Below are 20,123 nucleotides of genomic sequence, written 5' to 3' on the forward strand. Positions count from 1 at the left end.
TTCGCAGGTTACTGTATTTATTACAACATTTACACGTTAAATAATTAGATAATAGATTGTATATAATTTTGTAGCAGTAATTTTCGCACGACGATGAAATGTTAACTTCTCAAATCCAAATACGGGCAATTTTTTATCACTGTGTTAGTGGAAAAATTCTAGTATTTATTAACGCCGTGCATTTTTTCCAAATTCAATCGAATTACGAATATTCAGCGAAGCTTATAGTCGGATAGTTCAAATATATGTAGATACGTATGTATATACGGCAAAGCATCGGGCAAAGATTTTCCAACAGCTCCGAAAACATCAAAAGCAAGCTGCCGCGGGAACAAGAAAACAGTGGATGAAAAAGGGAAAAAATATGAGAGGGTGGGAATGAAGGGAGAGAGTGTCGAGCGGCAGTGAGTGAAACAGAGACATACAGAGAGACAAAAAGGGGCTGTGTGTGCACGCGTACGTGTGTACACACTTGGGACAGCCTGTTAAATAAGCTGACACTCAAAAAGTGGGCGGCTGACAGTTCGAAGGGAGTCGCGCGAAATCACAAATCCCTTCGAGCGCTTTTGTAATAACTTTAGACCCGCGGTTTCAAGAAATTAATCGCGCCTCTACCATCCACCATCGAAGGATTTCGCGTTTTACCAAATACCAACCAACCGAGATGAAATCAATTTTTCCATCTCTTTCCCTCCTCTTTTTTTCATTTTTCATTTTTCATTTTTCATTTTACAGATATTTTCGTGCTTTATTGGCTTTCTTCCTCTTCCCTCTTTCCCCCTTTATTTTGCAGTTTTCAAACAATTTTTATTAACCTTTTGTAAACTAAAAAGTAGCTAGAGTTTTAGATCTTTTTTTTCCATGGTATTTCCGGTATCTCTAACGTTAATACTTTATCTACCCTACGTACAATCGTTGTTCGTGTATACGTGTGCTCGTCAGAAAGTTATCTGTAATTTGACGTTCCAGAAATTTATGCGGATTAAGTTCTCCAGCAACGGCAAGAAATATTCGAACGAAGGAAAAAACTAAATTATGGCTTGTCGTCGACATCGATTCGGGCTACCCCTCGTTTCTCTTTCAATTCCACGCACGCTACGAGAAGTTCAACGAATTCGTGAAAAAAATTGTTTTCCAATTAACTCAATCGTGAATTATACCCCAAAAAAAAAAAGAAAGGAAAACTCAGCTTGCGAATACCTATAAAAATAACTCCCGGTGTTTCTACTGTCGTAAAAAGGAAACCACACTACATATAAATGTATAATGGTAAAAAACAAAAAATATAGTTTCACCAAGTTTCGTACGTAACAACCAAAGTTAAAGGAAAAGGATAATTTCTTTAAGACGCAAAGTGGAACGTAAACGAAAACCAAGCATCGTATAAATAATATAAATAATACTCGTAGATACTTCTGACAGCAAACTATAAAGCCAACAAATAGCCGGTATCTTTCATAAAGTATTATTAATTCCTCCGATAACGTGATATTTTATTCATGGAGGCGAAAGTGTCGATAAAGCACAGAGTCGCGGCGCGTTCCACACCTAATTTTCTCCAGAACCGAAGAAACAACGTGATCAATGCGCATTCGTGATCTTCGATCTTTCCCCCCGGCGTTATTTTGCCGAAAGAAATTTTTCGATTGTCGAGATAAAAAACAAAATTTCGTCCGATCCAAACGAAAAAGAGATAATATTTTCTTCGACTTCGTAATCTCCACTAACAGACTCAAAAGACCACTAACAGACATAAAGTCAGTGTTGTATCGATACGCCCCTTCCTTCCAAAGTTGCTAAAGACTGACTTCATGTTTTCAGAATCCCTTCAGTACTATTCTTCTACCTAGAATTAATTAAACTTATTAATTCAACGTTAAGTTTAAAATAGCAGAATTCGTTTGATCGACGATTGAAAGTTAATTGAAAGCGATCAAAAATTGAAGCTGTATACGCCTAGTGAATAGCGAGCAACATTCGAAAGTCGAAACGTAATCGTCAATAACAAAGCTCGTTCTGATAATTTTATTTATTTTTCTATTTACCAGCACTCATCGAATAGATGTATCGAGAAAGCAGTAAAGTAACGATTATGTAAGTGCATTTGTGAATGCACTGATCGATGCATTATATGTATTTGTTGCTTGTGGGGCGCGCGCTGCATAATCGATGGAATGCTAGACAGAGACGAGAGATTGCTGTTTTCCTTTTTCCTCTGGCTTTTCTTCTTTTCCTTTTATTTCAACCAGTCAATATAAATTTCGATATTTCACCGGTTGGAAAAAGGCAATTACTTTTAATACGTGTCAGCATAGACATGCACGATGGTAATCACATCTGTCATAAGCATATGGCGAAGATAAGTTATCGCTGGTAACTCGATTCACTCGTACGTATACAGACAAACGAATTCCATCTTTGACGATGATTACGACTGGAAATTATGATTCTTTCTTACTTATTTGTTTTTGCGGAAACAACGCTGAGCTGGCGAAACATTTTCAATCGTTAATGAAGCTCGATTGATGTATAATTATTAATTAGGACTTCAACGAATATAATTGGCACTTTTTTTCTTCTCTATTCGCTGGTTCATCGAATAGAACATTTTTTTCCAACCGAGAACAGAATTTCTAACGTTTCGAGAGAATCCTCGGTGTATAGTTACGTTTAATTAACAAAACGAGCGCAACTTCTGCGATGAATATCTTGTAATTTCTATATACATCCTCAGATTGATTTCGAATCTAATCGATAGAATCGTGACAATCGTGTCTCGATACATTACCGATAAAATGTCAAAATGCTTTATATTTATGAGCCAGCGTACGTACGCGATTAACGTTCGACTCTGAAGAAACGAATTATTTCCACGTGTTCACTAATTGTCAGAAAATTACACGAGTAATAACAAAGTCCAAGGTGAATAAAAAAAATAATATTTGCAACATCGTCGCATTTTTTGCCTTTCTATTTACGGAGTTGATCAATGTGGCTTTCGAATGGCTCGTATGTACAATCTTAAAGACTGGAATCCGTATGGTAGGTAGTGAACGTGTTAAACTTGATCTCGCCACGAATGAATAATAATCTTTACAACACGGAGACAATACATGGAACAGAGAGCTAAACTTTCTCCGGCCGACTAGATTCTATCAAAGTATACAATTTATGCTAACTTGGCTAACGTAACGAACAGGATTGTCCCTAATAACTCGTGTCAGCAGTTGATCCGGCGCAAAGCAAATAATGAAAACGCAACGAGGGGGGACAAGAGAAACGAACAGCATTTCGTGTGTTGGGACGCGTATTCGAATGACCGTGCGAACTGGAAAGTCGTCGGTGTGCAACATGATATCGTCGGTGTGCATGATTGTTTCAAGCAGGCTCTCGTAGCGATGCGGTAATTAATTCGACGGTCCCGCGGAATGTAAATCATCGTTATCGAAATGAATGCCAATGAAGCGTTTTTGTCCAAGGGAAAACCCTGGTGCGGCGCCGTTACGCTGGCTGGATTGATCGAAGATCATTCCAAAACCTTGCGAGCAAACTCGCAACGTGTTTTGCTTCGCATGCGAGCAGCTTATTGCCACAAACTCGTTCGAAATTGCAGCGATATCGATTTCTGAATAGAAGGATAGAATCGTTGGAATGTGTACAAAGGAAAAGGATTTGCCCCGTTCGATAGATTTTCGAGAGTTGTGAAGAAGTTTTGTAATACGAAACAAGTTACTACGACACATCGATCCGACGTAATATTATAGTTATAGGTTATTGGATTTTTAGCAAAGTTCCTGTAGCTGGAAGTTTATAACTTAAGATAAATTATCGATGGTCTGTAAAATGTAATTAAAAGTTGAGCGTAAGTAATATTTGGACGTGGCTCGTTTTCATTTTGTTCAAACTTTCAAGAATACACGGCCAGACACGGTTGACCTAAATCTAAAAGTTATAGGTTATTTCGTAGTACGCTAAAAATTTCAGTGAACTAAAGTGAACCTGCCTCGGCTCGTAGAAATAGAATTTACGAGCAAATAAAAATTACGTTCTTAAACAATAGCTCGACTTTTGTTTCGCGCAAGATGTCCAGAAATTAACAAACTTTCGGCCGAATGAATCGAAACACGTACGCCAACGTTCGAGGTGAAAATGATTGCAGCGATACGAAATGAAAATAGTGGCAACAACATTGAAAAACAGATTGTACTTTTAACGAGCTCGAAACTCACATAATATGAAATTAGTTTTTAGTTTTGTTTTCCGTTGAACTACGCCAACTGCGCCAGAAAAATTAACAATTCGATACCATCGTTCCCAAAGCTGTTTCCTTCTCTAATATGGGAAAAATAATTCCATTGTTTTCCTGTAATTTAGAAATTATATAAAAATGCTCATATTTATAAATAACTTTCGAATCTCATAGAAGAACATTTAATTTGAAAGGTCTGGAATTAAAAGTTTAATTCTAATTCAAATATTCAAATCTTAAATATTAGATTTTCAAATTCCATAACAACGGATATGTTTAATTGTAATTTGAATACGCTTCCTATCGTGCACAATCGCCAATTATTTCACTCAATTACGTTTCCATCTCGGAACATCGACATTTTATCGACGATCCGAGACTTTTGAACGGTACTGTAGCATCATCTTAATAATAAACGTCCACCTGCAAATACATAATTCTGCAGCAGGATTTAACGACAGGGATGGCTACGAGTTTTCTTGGCGTTAGATCACCGATTATTGGGATCGATCGGGAACGATTCACCTGCCTGTGGCTTGGGTTGCGAGCAATCGCGATCGACTATGGGGAGGAGAGTATTATTTAAAGAGCCTGTATCTGGATAGAGCGTGTGTCTCGACCTCTAGCATAATCGCGAGACACCTGGAGATCGTTGGTGTATGTTAGCTGCCGAGAAACCGGTTTCCACTAAGCTACAACCGAAAAGAAAATTTCAATAATGGTTATTACGCATCTATTCAGACGTTTTCTTGGGAAGTCTTGTTTGTTCGATTAATTAGAAATTCCCCAGGCCGTTCAACGATAAACGAACGCTTTAGCGACCAATATAGCAACAAAACAACTACATATTTCTTCATTATTTTCTTCTATATCGAGTTAGATGCTTTTAACAATCTAGCAATATATTTCTCAAATTGTAAAACTTCTTGCAAACTTCTTATTTTCGATTAACCGGCAGGACATTAAGTACAACGCTTAATTGCTATTTTTAAAAACGTTGAATTGGTTTAATAATAGTTGAATAGCAATAGTGAATTTTCCAACACACGTTTACTCAAGTATTATAATGTTACGTGGGTATTGGCTGACAAAATTGAAATAACAATTTAATTAAGTTTCAGTCGTAAATAAGCTCTGAGCTGTTTGGTATTCAATTTGACCTAATAAATAGCTGCGCGTAATTAGAAAAGCTCTGAGCATCGATGCGTTGAAGAAAACGACATTGAAATATTAAAGCAAGAAATCACAATTATAGAATGCGAGTTAATTAAAAGTTTCTTGTCGTTCGGAAATTCTTGTTCAGTAAGTTTAATAGAAAGTAAGTACGTTACAAACGAACAAGAATAAAAACTAGTCAATAGGCAACAATGATCATTAACAACTCATTAATATTAATTTTACTAGCGAGATTTTCATCGATTTCTACGGTCGAGGACGTTCCGTCTCAATTTACTAATGATTCACTTTATGAGTCCCGGAACAAACAAGGAAACAATTAAAATCGCTTTCCAAATGATAAAACAACTTCTAGAATAAGTATGGAATTATTATGATAATTAAACTGCACTTGATGTTTATGTATTTACGGAAAATTTCAAAATATAAGAATTTAATTTAAATGCGTATATGTATATGAACAAATGTATAATGTACTTCACGCTATTATGTTTTATAAACATATTATTTACTGAAAAAAAATACCTATTTAAGTTTCACGTTTTCCAACTAATTAAAAAAAAGGTATGAATTTACATAAACGTCTACGGCCTAACAATAATATGATAAATATAACGTAATTAATAATAATTTATAAATGATACTACGATAATTTTTCTATTACTTAATGTCTCAAAATTCATTTCAATAAATTATGGTACACGTGCTAGACGAACAAGAATCTTAAACAGGAATGGTTAATGAAAAACAAGCTGTCCTTCGGTACACACGATCCCATATAATGGAAAATTTATATTCCCTCTATTGAAGTTGGTTGATATTCGAAACGCGACAAAAGCACAAGGTAGTAACATAAAAAAAATATTGCATGCAGGTGCATACACGCACACGTACACACAGCAGCTCTACTAGGCAACTGTTCCCCTTTTGCAGGAAGTTGCCACAATAATAGAATGCATTTTCCATTTGTCCAATTCCCAGCAGTAATTACGTCGGACCTCTCTATCGGGTTTGAAACCCCCCACTAGCTTTCCACTTTCCACCACCCTACACACGGGACTGCAAATCGAACCCCTACACATTTCAACACACGAGCAAAAATTTCCTCTGTACACATTTTTGACAAATTTCCTCCCGTGGCCCACCACCTATATAATGATCTCAATTGTACTTGAAATAAAAATATCTGCTTTTTGGTGCTAACTCGTGAACACTATATGCGATCACTGTTAATGGATTATGGATGTTCGTGTAAATTCACGTTCTTGTAAGTGTAACTAAGGTGGTAGAATTTAAACAAAAATTGAGTTCACTCGCTGTATATTATAAAGAACTCGAGTCAGAGTAGCTAAGCAATTTAATTTTTAAGACGATAAAGCAAAAAGAAAAATTGAAATTCGAGTTAGTAAAATTGTACGTATCTAAATGTATCGAAATTTCGAAAATAGCTAAAAAAAAGAGAATACCAGGATACAAATAATTTCAATGGCATTGAAAATGAAAAACGTTGTTAAACTCCGTATGCAATGATCGCTTATAAACATATCCAAATTTCGAGGAATAACAGTTGAGCATTAAATTGATTCGTATAGATGAGTACACGTTGAATTTGATCCACAGTGAATAGAGACCCGCGATAAAAAAAGACCCACTACCACTCATAGTTGTAAACCCTTCGTTGAGGGATCGATAATGGGCTCCAGGGGCTGACCGTGATGAAAAAAAAGAGAGAAGAAAAACCGTTCGATTCACTCGACAGGGGCCGTAATCTTTCGTTCTGCACGGCTGCCGATTTGTCGCGTGCTCGATTGACACTTTGCGTTTAGATTTGTTGCGTGTATGTATTTAGCCAGTTTTTAGTCTGCGAGATCTGGGAAAGAGGTAATTTTAAGGCAATTTGGAATCGTTTATTAACCAATTCAGATAAAAGATAAAATCTTAGGAGGGAGGAAATTTGAATTTGATAATCATCTATTCGATCGTAACGTAATTTGTTACGATTCACTAACGATTAACAACGATGTAAATACACATATAACGATATACATCGTTCACGCGAGGTTTCTTACAAGATTCAGGACGAAACACGGTTGCTACTTTAGTAAAAAGAAAAAAAATTCCGGTATCAATGCGAAGCTAAAAACGAGAACACAACGTCGTATATTTTAATATAAATTTATGATGTTTTACTTCATGCACGGAATTATGATTGTCCGAAACGATTTCCCGTGCAACAGCTGTCGCTGCAACAGAATTACAATACAAATTGGTTTTTCAATTGCGATTTCAGTTATACCTAGAGAGACCGGTGAAATTATTGAACGACCGTAGGTTAAAATTATTTCATATATTGTAAAAATTAAAAAAAAAAAAAAGAAGGAAAAGGGGAGAGAGAGGGACTGAAAATACGAGGACCTATTAGAAACATTCACGTACTTAAATAAAATACAAAGAAAATGGTTTTATATAAAAAGTTCAAGTAGCTGAATTCACAGGCTGCACGAAACGCGATAAAAAACGAGGTCAAACTAACTTTTAGATATCTCAAACATGAGGGAACATTAAATTTAAATTCTAAGGTAAATATTTGATCGTTGATGGCATAATAGGAACGGTGTGCTTAGCTTCCAGTCTTCAAATTAAATTTTCCTAAAACTTACTCGCTCTTAATTCATTTATAATATATCATTTTTTCATTTTTTATCTAATTTACGATAGATGTGTAACAAACAAGGAAGGAAAACGAAAATACTTTTGACGTCGTTTCGACTCTTTTATCTCTAATATAAACATAATGCACAGAGGCAACTGTTTAAACAGAAAGCAAATTTTCCATTCAAACGTAACATCACGTTATAAATAATGTTCGTTCTTTATTTAACGAGAGAGAAAATAGGAAACTAACCGGACGAAAAATGTTCATTCACTTTCCAGCCACGGCTCCGGAAATTTCGAATGAATTGTACGACAAATACCAATTAAGGGAAACTAAAGCATACTACATATTCGGAGCTTTCAATTTGCGAAAACAAATTTCGTCGGCTATCTCATTCTCCATATTGTTTACCTCGCGTTTTCGAAAATTAAGAGTACAGCAACTGAAAGAGCGTGGAATTCACGGAACGTAGGGAAAACTTTTCCACCGAAGGTTGTAAGAAAACTTTCGTAAAAACTTTCCACTAAAAACGCAAGCGAAATATCGCAGAGTAAAGAATAGTTAAAATCCTTCACGCATCTGGCCACTTTTCTCTGTTTCCAATGAATTTACACGCCATAATGGCTATAAAGTTTATTTATCGAGGGAGCCAGTTAAAATATAAACGCAAAGTTCGTTTAATTCCCGTTTTCGAGTTAAAAGTTGGCAAGTAGAAAAAAGAGAACCGGTTAGAAAGTAACGAGCTTTAGCATCAAAGTTGCATCATCGGAGATATAGCTTCTTTCTAACAAAACATGAGACGAATCTCCACAGAACGGGACTTTAGATATTACTCCTATAGAGAACTATTCAAATTTTATTCAGCCTCGATAAAATCCACAAATTATCCGACAGAAACTTTTGAAAAACTGACTAATTTAATCGTCAAATTAATAATCAGACCGTAGATATTTATGCAAATTCATGTTTTCACAAGCATAATTAAAAAATGAAATCTGGTGAGAAATTTATTATTAATAAGTAATGGATATTTCATACACTTCGGGCATTTCATATATATTTCTCTACTAAAATCTTATTCTCCTAGATTTATTTATCGCAAACATCGTAAGACGGCATAAATAAAACATTTTTAGAAATAATGTTCGTCATTCATCCTATGCATTCTGATGTATAGAGCCGATAAAAAATCATCGTAAACACCAATAAACGAGCTAGATACCAAGCTAAAAATACACAATTGCGCATTACGATAAAAAATACAATTAACGACTCTCGATTGCACAAGATTAATGTAAAATAATTAGACAAGTAAAAAGAAAAGTAAAAGCAGATGACACGAGATAATTTAATCGAGAGAACAATGGGAACCTGGTGGAGCTGAAGCAACACACACAACTGTTATGTATTTTCATTCAGCAAACCTCAGACAAAACAATGTGTCTAAACCCGAGGCTGGCATAATCGAATTTCCGCGGATATATCTCGCTGAACGACAGCAAATCTCAGGGAAGTTAGCAAATTTATCGAGCTAAGAAAGCAGTTAGATAGTGCTCGCGTGACCATATAGAGGCTGCTTGATGATCCAGGAAGTTTTCGAGAGGAGAGACCGGATCTCTGTTGTCCGCTGGTAAACGAAACTTATTGTTAGTCGTAGCATTTTCTGCTTGACCCGGTTAGGAAGCAACTTGGCATCGCTCTTTACGCATTCGCAACGTGCTTCTGCTTCTGGACAAACGCGTGCAACAACTATTTCGAACCCTGACTCTGTCTTTGGAATATTCAACCGTGATTCCTACGCTTGCAGACGATATACCACTTTATATATATACATATATATTTCTCATCACCTCTGAATGCTCTCGTGATTTGTTTTCTTGTTGGTTGGTCAACGGAAACAGGTTAAAACGATCGTAATTAATTAGATATAATTGGATCGATAAGTGTCTTCCTGTAGCTCTGATCTTTTATCTCATAAATACAGTCAGCCATAAAAGTCTACATATACTCGTGTAATTTTATGTATTCAACTTTATTTTTATTAAGATGATTTGAAAAGATTATTTTACGATACACTGTACATTACGCGTAAGTAAGTGAATTATAATTACAATTAAAGTAACTATACATTTTTACGACTGACTTCTACGTATTATGAAAAGATGGAGAATTATAATTTACCGGCGTCGACTTATCATTGTACCTAAATATTCATAAACACGTTTATAGAGCAGAATAAAAAGACAAACATTTACTTTTGACAAAGAATACCCTGACGTTTGTATTCCGCATTCAAGCAGCTATCTCAGCTATCCTCACTCGTATCCATCCAAATATTCGAACATTTCAGTTCCTATTATAATAGCTCTGTAATAATGCATTCTCATCCAGATTTCCGTTTAATGGAAAAGATAAAAATTCTAATAAGCCGTAATCGCCGGAACAGGCCGATGATACAGTGCCAATAAAGTACAATCGACAATGACACACTCTCCCATCGATTGCTTATATAATCGAACCGCGTCCCGTCACAATGAAAAACATTGTATCTCTTTTCGAAGTCCGGTCACATCTATTATGTTTGAATACGTATTCACCCCTTCCTTGCATTTCCACTGGATTTTTTTCATCGATCAACCAATGTTTGCAGACTGATTTAAGAAATGACTTGCGTTTCTTCTTCATCACGTCGAACCTTTCCTTTTCATTAAATACGATGTTTGCTTGTTCAAGATGTTTCCATTGAATGCAATCGTGCAAAGAATTCTTTTAGGTAATGGGGTATAAAAATGAAAAAAAGAAAAAGAATAAGAAATAAAAAAGGAGAAATAAAAAAAAACAGCTTATGTCACGTGGAAGATATTTCGCTTCTAATTTGGAAAGTTCCCGACGAAAGATAGTAATAAATCGTGGAAACGAAATTTATCAATTCTCATGGTCCGTCAGCGGTACACAATAGTTGGCTGGAGAGGAATTACGACCGCGAAGGGTTAAGAACTAAGTATTTCCCAGCGTGGATCATGGAAGCGTCAACGAGATACACTGAGTCCAGACCCAAGAAAATTTACTGCCAATTACTTTTTGCCTCTCACATATGCTTGCTATATTCTCCCGCATCTACCTGGTCGACTAAAACCTGCTGACGAGGAAAGGAGAGGGTGGTCGAGGGGTGAGAAACCAGAGGAGGCTAGCGAAAGAAGGCGAGGCAACCGAAAGAACGACAGAAAGGTAAGAGACGGAAACTAACCACGCCAAGAACCCGGCTCGATGACGAAAGTGTTCCAACCGATTACGATGATTAATACATGGAATATGCATGTCAGAGACGAGTTATCAAAGAAATATTATAACTATGGCGGATATCAAGATCGTACAGCCGAGCCTTGAAAAGAATCTGATAAGATGCGCGATATTTATGACAGTTTTAACATGAATATACGCTTCACGAAAGATACAAATGCGTCCCGAGTTAATGATGCAAGCTATTCTACAGTGTGTTAAATATAAATAATTATGTGATTAAAAGCAGAACTGATTATTAATTAGATACTTTTATAAATATTTTATCCGTGTTACACGGCATGTTTTAAAACTTCATTAGCACTTTAAGGATACTCGATCGTAAGATTTAAAATTAATCTGAAAATGTATAGAGCAGTTATGGAATATGTATTTATTCAGAGATCAAAATATATTCAGCCTTTGAATAGTCAATTACTCATTATTAGACGTTACCTATGTTTATGCAAATTCATATTTTTATGAACGCAATTAAAGAAATAGAATCTAGGAAGAAGTTTATTCCATTTAATACGTCTTATAACGAGCACTATAATTTAGATATTTTATATATTTTTATATGTTCCATAATCTATTTGGTAGAAGCTAGAATTTATATATTTAGCATTAATCACGCGTTTCATACAGTATGCTAATTTATTACTTGATACATGCCTGCAGAAAATATCTTGTAACTTCTACATACGTCATTAAATATTATAATCCTAACAGCCATGTCGCAAAATGTTTTATATAACGCGTGCAATACATACATAAAAGTCTTCTGAGGTTGGTGCTCAAATACTTTCGCGGGTTAACTGTACGTCTTATTTACATTGAGCGAGTTGTAAAGTTTGAGTCAGGTCCAGGTCGTGGCCTTCTTTCGTCCGGATGAATGAAAGAACCCAACGAACGAACGATCGCGAGATCTTAATTGCAAACATTTGAACGCTTTCACAACTCACTCTACATTCGAGCCACTAGAAGAAGGTATTCAGTATCTTGGCACATTACCAATGGGAAACGCGGAATCCTCGTGTATTAACATATCATGTTATATCGATGAATCGTAATCGATGCTGATGGATTTATCGCTGTGTTATACGATTCATGATACGCTCGTATGCGTTAACTCGTTACTCTCTATAGCTCTCTACAGATTATGTAATAGCCGAACGTTATTCGGCCCGTGTTTGAAAATATTAGTAAAATTTGGTTTAATTAGTCGAACGATTCGTTAATCCTATCCCGTTCGATATCAAAGGAACATCGGGTTTCAATTAAAGTAAGAAAATGGATTGAATTTCATGATCGTCTACAAATTGCGTTTGGCTGTTTGTACGCCCGGCTATCCGCGGAAATTCCTATTTATTTATTTAAGCCACGCGTAAATTCCTATCGATCCGAAACTTCGCTGCCATTATTCATCCACGATGGATTCGTTTCGCTATACATTATTTCGCGAGAACAAAACTTGTAATTTAACAAATCTCGCCTGTCGATTATTCATCGACGCAACAAAATGCGCCATTGTTATTAATGGACTGTTCATCCGTATAATTACCATTTGTATCATTTATTAAAACTCAATGCCATTTCTGCTCCATTTCTCTCTCTCTCTCTCTCTCTCTCTCTCGTTCTTTTTCTTTACTATATCCTATCGTTCGCTTTTAACATTTTTTTTACTCTAATAACATAAAAACCGAAAATTTATATAAAACGAAAAAGCAATTATGACTGTCTGGCCATCGTTTCGTAGCGTACATTTGATTACAGTTCGACAATTTGTGTCAAGGATGGATAAACTTTGGTGCGCTCAACGTTGAGGACGAATTACGCGAAATAATGAAAGATCTGTGAGTGGAATATTTATAAGGGATGGGTGGATAACCATCATTCTAAACGATGCTAAGGTGCAAGTTTAAATACTTCCTTTCATTATGGACGAACAATTTGTGTCAAGGATGTGCAAAGTTTGTACATTTGATTATTTCAGACTTCAGACCAAACAACAATTAATCTAAAAGTTTATATCGCGGTATGTAACGCTATGAAACTCTGTTAGAGTTCTATTGCGGCTTTCTACGAATTATAATGCTGAATATTTTACATGTACGTAATACGTATTATATTTCTAAAATTAAAAAGATAGCGTGAAAATGGAACTGTAGGATTACAAGAGTGGAAGGAATGTTTAATGTAATATACTCGTAGTTTTACGAGTTGAACTTTCATCCAATGTTAGCATAGAGTGAAAAAAGAGGGACTATATTTTTAAAATCATGATTTACAGTTTCGCTTCAAATGGTATGTGTTCATGTAGTTTGATAACTTGCCAGCAGAGTTATTTAAATTACACAATTATGTACGAAGTAAATTTATCATCGAGAGAACGAGTTCGCGTGTTGTTTTTAGCGCGTGATTAATATAATAGCACTCGCCATTGTTATTATCAATTTATTATCGTGGAAGCGTATTACTATTTCCACGTACAAATATCGTTACATTGTTAATCCATCTAGAGTAAATATATTCCAAATTAGAATTTCCAAATATCGCGAATATTTCAACAAAATCAATTAACGTAGCTTTCGTTCGACAGATAAATTAAAATAATTTTAATCAAGTTTTCATTATCGTCAGAAAAATACAGAAATGGATAATCTTTCTCTTCTGTATGTTATTAATTCATAGGAATATCATTTTCCATAAACGTGGAAATGTTTTCGTGGAAATTAGAATCGGAGGCACGTAGTCGTGCGAGTTAGATTTTGCAGAGTTATTTGTTGTTCACTCAATAATGTATTTAAGAAGAGTCGCAGATAAGCGGTGGCTCGGTTATAACTCACAAAGATAAAGCGGAATCGAGTTAAAAGTTGCTTGCTTTTCTTTTAGACACGTATAAATATCGCGAATATACACGTAGATATATAGATATACATCTGGTTCTCTCCCCACGGCGAGACTTTCGTTTTTCAACTTTTTCGTTTTCAGCAGCAGATGAAAGAAGCAATGTACTTAATCGCGTGAACGCGTCTATGTGCAACCCGTGTGTACAGTCGGCGCGGAAAGTGAACTCGAACCCGCGCCGAATCACATTTAAATTGCGTTGCTGCGTAGGAATTCAATTAAATTACCGTTGATTTAACGAGTATTCGTTACAACAAACCCAAGGCACCACACATCGATGCGTTGACTCTCCGATATATGTTAACGCATTGCCACGTTTTAACCTCCAAAGTTTCGAATAAATGGAGCAAGAACGTTCGATGTCTACTTTTAAAGATGAGTAGCGTGTATCGATGTTCGAAGACTATAAAAATGTTATACAATTGCATAATACGCATCGTGTTATGTTACAGCGGATCATGAAGGTATTTAAAATTAAAATTAAGTTGAAGCTAAATTTAAATTTATGTTAAAATATAAACACTCATTTTGAAAATTTGTACGAGATATCGAATAAATTGAGCAACTGGCTGTGTAAAATAAATGTAAGCAAAAAATATTCGGTGGAATAACTAATTTCCATATATTACATTGTATTAATCTATTTGATTGAGAATAGAAGGATTCCCCTACTTTTGCATGATCAATACAGCTTATTAAAATAGATTAATGCTACGAAGGTCAGATTTAGAAAAAATCGAATCATCAAGTGCATATACGTGTTATATAAAACATTTTGAAGTTTCATTAGCAGTGTGATAAAACAGAGGTATGATGATTATTATATCGGTTGAAAGAAAATTACAGAAGTGATAGTACAAACATGCCAAGAAATACCTAATTAATCTAATGAATAAATGTATTGAATAATGTAATGAATCTTGTAATCTGTATATACATTTTCAGATTGGTTTGAAATTTTATTAATACATACAATCATGATAGCTATATCTCGTTACAGCGTTAATGAAATTCCAAAATGTTTTGCATAAATGTTTCTATAAATATTCAAATATTTTCTCAATAAAATTTGAAAATATTTTGTCTAAATGTTCCTTATAATATTCAAATACTTTCGTAAGAAACTGTATTTACATCGAGTTTCCAGAATTTCGCTGACTCAAACTATATATCTTTGTAGTTGTGTCACGAGCCACGAGCATGATTGTATTATATGTTACTTCGCTATTTTCTTCATTTTTATTTACGACTCATTTCATATTAATGTTTCTCGAATATGCAAATAAATTATTCATTCGATATATCGAAAGCGGTATTCGCGATGCACCGAAATTAATGGCTGCATAACGTTATCGTAAATATGTGGCAAACGAATCGGAGGAAAAAAAGAGAGCAAAACGTTAAATGGTAAAGAGTAGAACGCAAAGAGATTTAACGAGATGCGTTGCAACGCAAAACAACTAAAGTACGTTGCAATTATTGTAAATATAGAGTATAAAAATTTCGTATGAAAATAGAGAAAACACTGATTATTTTATGATACTCGTTTCCTCGCGCTAAATACATAATAACGATAAACGAGACAACAGAAACAAATATTTATGCGTAAATCGATCTGAGGAAAAATTTCTAAAAAGAAAATACAAAAATAAAATAAACAAATTAAAATTAGAACTGATTAAAAATGTTGAACTAATTTTAGAGGATTAATTTTATTGATAAAATATTCGAAGAGTTCGAAGAAAATTATCTATCGCTTATCGTCGTCCTTCCTTTCATTGTCGTGATACTAGTACAGTGAAATTCGTAATATTATGCTCCTAACCATAGTCGTGATAACTACCGCCGCAAATGTTGGTATTACGCGCTACATCCGCGATGCTAAATGCACGTCGAAAGTCCATTAAAATACATAGGGGAAAATAAAAGATAGACGACATAGAAAAACTAATAAGCGATTCCAAAGTGAAACGAATATTCCCGTTTTAACTTTCGTTAGTAAAAAGCAATGTAGAAAATGGAAGAGTATTTTGAAAGAATGTTATCCCATTTGAATCTTAATTTAATTTATACGCTATATATGTAGCGCATTTCGAAAAGAATTATTCAGATAAATATTTTATCACTGTATTTCTATATCGTTCTCCTATTTACTTTTGCGTATCCTTCAAAATCAATATCACGACCCGAATTGAATCAGGCAACTTTATAACGTTTTAAACGAGGTCAAATATTTCAACGACTCTTCTTTATTTGTCTGGATAAAGTAGATCTTTATGTAATTGTAAAATATTCGAACGGTAATATTTAAGACAGAAAATTATTGTAAGTAAATATTAAAACAGTCGTTAAATATTTCGCACTCTTTCAAGATATTCTTTATGGCAAATACATAGTTCTATTACTTATGCATGATAACGGATTATTAGTATTATATTGATAACGGTTTATCTTCCACGATTGTTCCAACATTCACAGCCAAGCAAACATACATATACGTTACATTGTTAGCACGTATATACGTATGTATTCGGTTTTTAACTGAAAGGCTTAATCCATGAGATTTCTTGCCTCTTTAAAACATAGCATACGATTACCATTACTAATGAGGTAAACGTAATTACGCGTTCGTGTTGTGTTGATTAACACCAGAGAACGAGGTCGTTTGATTTGATTCGATTCCCCTTGTTTACGATAGCTTGAAACTTCCACAATATTAATTATCGATCTTTCTCCGTGATGACCTCGGAAATTAATCTAGAGAATTTAATAAGGAAATTGATTAAAGCGTAAAAGGGAAGAGAAAACGAAGACCTTATTAAGACATTTGCTCGTGTGTAACGAGCGTAAACGGCGGATTATGCTTAGGGGGGGGGAAAAAAAAAAGAAAAATAACAGAGCCAACAGCACACTATACAGAGAGGAGGCCAATCCTACATTGAATTGATTTCATAACTTTTCTACTTGGAAACGCGGTCAGCCAGACTTTCTGGCGCGACTGTACCCCCTCCCGACTAATTTTGCCGATTAGAATTTTAGCATGATGTACACTCCGTGGTAAAAACTTCGCCGCTTTTCCTTCGCGCGCATTCTTTCACTTGACAATCCCAGTGTACACGCATTATCTTGTAATTATTACCAGTTTAAGCCGCACGCTTAACACATGTAAATCAAGTATCGAAAACAACTTTCTCCTGAAATATGACGTATTCACGACAAACACAAAGCGAAACGAACAAACTTATTTCGACTCCGACAATTTTCCACGATAGATAAAAATGTTTTCTTATCGCCGGTAGCATTTTTTTTTAAAATAAACTACAACGCTTTATCATTGCATTTAACGATTCTTTAAGTGTTATCTCGATCGTACAAGAGTTTCTTATCGGATCTCATTTCGGTGAGCACGCGATCAAACAAACCTAAATGCGACAACCAATTTTATAATTTACCAAAATGGAAAAAAAAAACCTGCATGATTAGAGATGTTTCGGGGAAATTAGAATTTTCTAGAAATACATATAAATATTCTTTGAGTCGCTGCTAACGAAATAATGTGACAAAGAGCGTTCCTATTGTTCGTGTCAAATCGAAACACTTGTTTTTCGAGATCCGCCCCCGCGGTGCAATTTACTCTGTAAAATATGGTGAGCTCTGCGAAGCTACAAAAGTAAATTCCATTAAAGCAGCAACGGAGTACTTTCCTTTAATGTTGTTAGCAGGAAAGAGCGTGAACGACTGCTGGTGGGGAAGATTCTGGGGGGCCGTATAAGGGTAGAAGCAAGAACGAATCATACCGAATCAACAAGCAACGCTTAATTCAATATTTTCATACATATGTTTTCTTTAAAAAAGAAGAAAAAATAAATAAAAGAAAAATTCCTCCGAGTAAAAGAAGAAGAAAAAATAACAAAAGAAATTATGTTTTGTTAACCTTTGGGAGAAATTCAACCTATCTAAAAAGGATAAGCTCGAATGATTAATGAATTAACTACGCTCTTATTACATCGTATTAAGTGAAAATGGGGTAGGCTAACCTATATTTATTTTTCACGGATTATAAATATTTGGCTCGGCTGAACGGGCAAAGATCGATACACGCACTCGGCACGCGCGTGCGAGCGCGAATAAATATGCCCGGTCGCGTGTACACAAATTTTAATTATGAATCGTCAATTGAATTCTAGGAAACAAGATCGTGCAGTTCTGTGGGCCGCGTGCGCGCGCGTCAACGCGAATGAATTATCGGCTAATTTCCTTTGCTGGTGAAAGATCGTAAAATTTATCTGGCGACTGGTTTTTGCGGTACGCGTTGTACGCGGTAGCTTTACGCGATAACTGAAAGTGCGCTTAGCGTCGCGATCATTATTTGAAGTACATTTTCAAAGGCGTGTACCACTATTGTTAGTGAAGCACCTGTCCCGCTCGGTTCGTTGAATTTGGCTCGTGCTATACGTGTGTAAGTGCGCGCGCATCGTGTCACGCGTACCAACACGAGCTCGTACGAGGATACACGAATCAGAAGAGAAAGAGAGCCATGTAAACAATACGAGTATGCGACCACATGTATGCACCGCCGATTACCGAATATATACGTGAAATAATAAGATAAGAAATTAGACGTGCTTGTGATTCGCGAATGATTCCTTAATGTTATCGTATTAGAATTACAAATATAAAACAGGAATTCGCAATTTTCCGTGAGAGGTAAAATTATAGAGTGAACTAGGAAGAACGCAACACGCATGACGAATTCGAATATAATTCTAATATAAAGAAGCAAAAGAGGAATAAATGAGAGAGAAGGATAGAAAGAGATAAAATGGCTTCGTAACTGACTATAAAATTTATTAACGATCTGCAAGAAGAAGAAAAATATAACAGTCAGTGGGTGAGTCACGAGATAATTATCTCACAAGCATAGCCAATATTTTTATCGTTGCTATATTTGCGATAGATTCATAACACGTTCGCGAATAGAGAATAAAGAATAACGAGAGAAGTTAATATTATATTACATAAATCCCGAGAGAAAATGATTGGCGTGAGAAATAGTTTTTGTTATAAAGGCCTGAACAAAGGCAGCAAAGTTATCGACGACGTGAATTACGGGCGAGCGCACTAAATTTTGAATTTAATCTTTTTAGAGATGTCGTACGTTCGTGTAATATTGAAATCCTTAAACGTAAATAGTGCCATGTCAGGGCATGACGTAATTTTCACGATGCAAAAATAGACCATTCGTTCGAAACAATTTTAATATAACACCGAGCAAATATACAGTTGTGCTTGCTGTGCGAAAAATTGTAGAAAGATAACGTGTTTATATTTGATGCATGAATTGAAGGACGTTCGATACAAAACGTATCTCGTGGAAATTACAGCCAACGTTAAAATAAATATTTTGTTATTTTTTACGACTCTTGAATCGCGTACAGAAAAACCAGGAATACATACGTATATGTATGTTTGTTTGTTTGCCGCAAGGACGGAGCATTATTTTAATCGCGATTCACGTATTATTTAAACCAACTGCAACGCACGGAATTAATAAATAGAAGCGACAATATATTTGTTTATAAAGTTTGCTTTTACCAGTTATTAAATTCAGTTTGAAATACATGCTTTCTGTTAAATTTAATTGGATTATTAAATTGTTTTCCATCGATTGTTTATTTAAATTGAATTACCAAATTTGAATATCTAATTGTCCGTATATTGTTCAAATATAATTTATACCCGGCGAATGCGAGATTAAAATTTAAAAAATTTATTATTAATATTATTATATTAAAATATTCACTGATTTATATAAACTCCGTGAAATATTAACATTTCAAAACATTACTTAGT

General features: G+C 35.0%; 1 protein-coding gene across 2 annotated transcripts in view; it reads right to left on the bottom strand.

Annotated features, from left to right (window-relative positions):
* LOC117235317 (mastermind-like domain-containing protein 1) overlaps positions 1-20,123 on the bottom strand; it is a 172,285-nt gene that overhangs the window by 150,014 nt on the left and 2,148 nt on the right. Inside the window, exon 2 of one of the 2 annotated variants that reach the window (XM_033497211.1) lies at positions 1,810-1,846. The exons of the other annotated variant lie outside the window; for it this stretch is intronic. Coding sequence (XP_033353102.1) covers positions 1,810-1,813 — 4 coding nt within the window. The 5' untranslated portion in view covers positions 1,814-1,846. The remainder of the gene's footprint in view (positions 1-1,809; positions 1,847-20,123) is intronic. 2 annotated transcript variants of the gene reach the window in all.

This window comes from Bombus vosnesenskii, unplaced genomic scaffold, assembly GCF_011952255.1.
Source record: "Bombus vosnesenskii isolate JDL3184/JDL3185 unplaced genomic scaffold, Bvos_JDL3184-5_v1.1 scf7180000013315, whole genome shotgun sequence".
NCBI classification, from domain to species: domain Eukaryota; kingdom Metazoa; phylum Arthropoda; class Insecta; order Hymenoptera; family Apidae; genus Bombus; species Bombus vosnesenskii.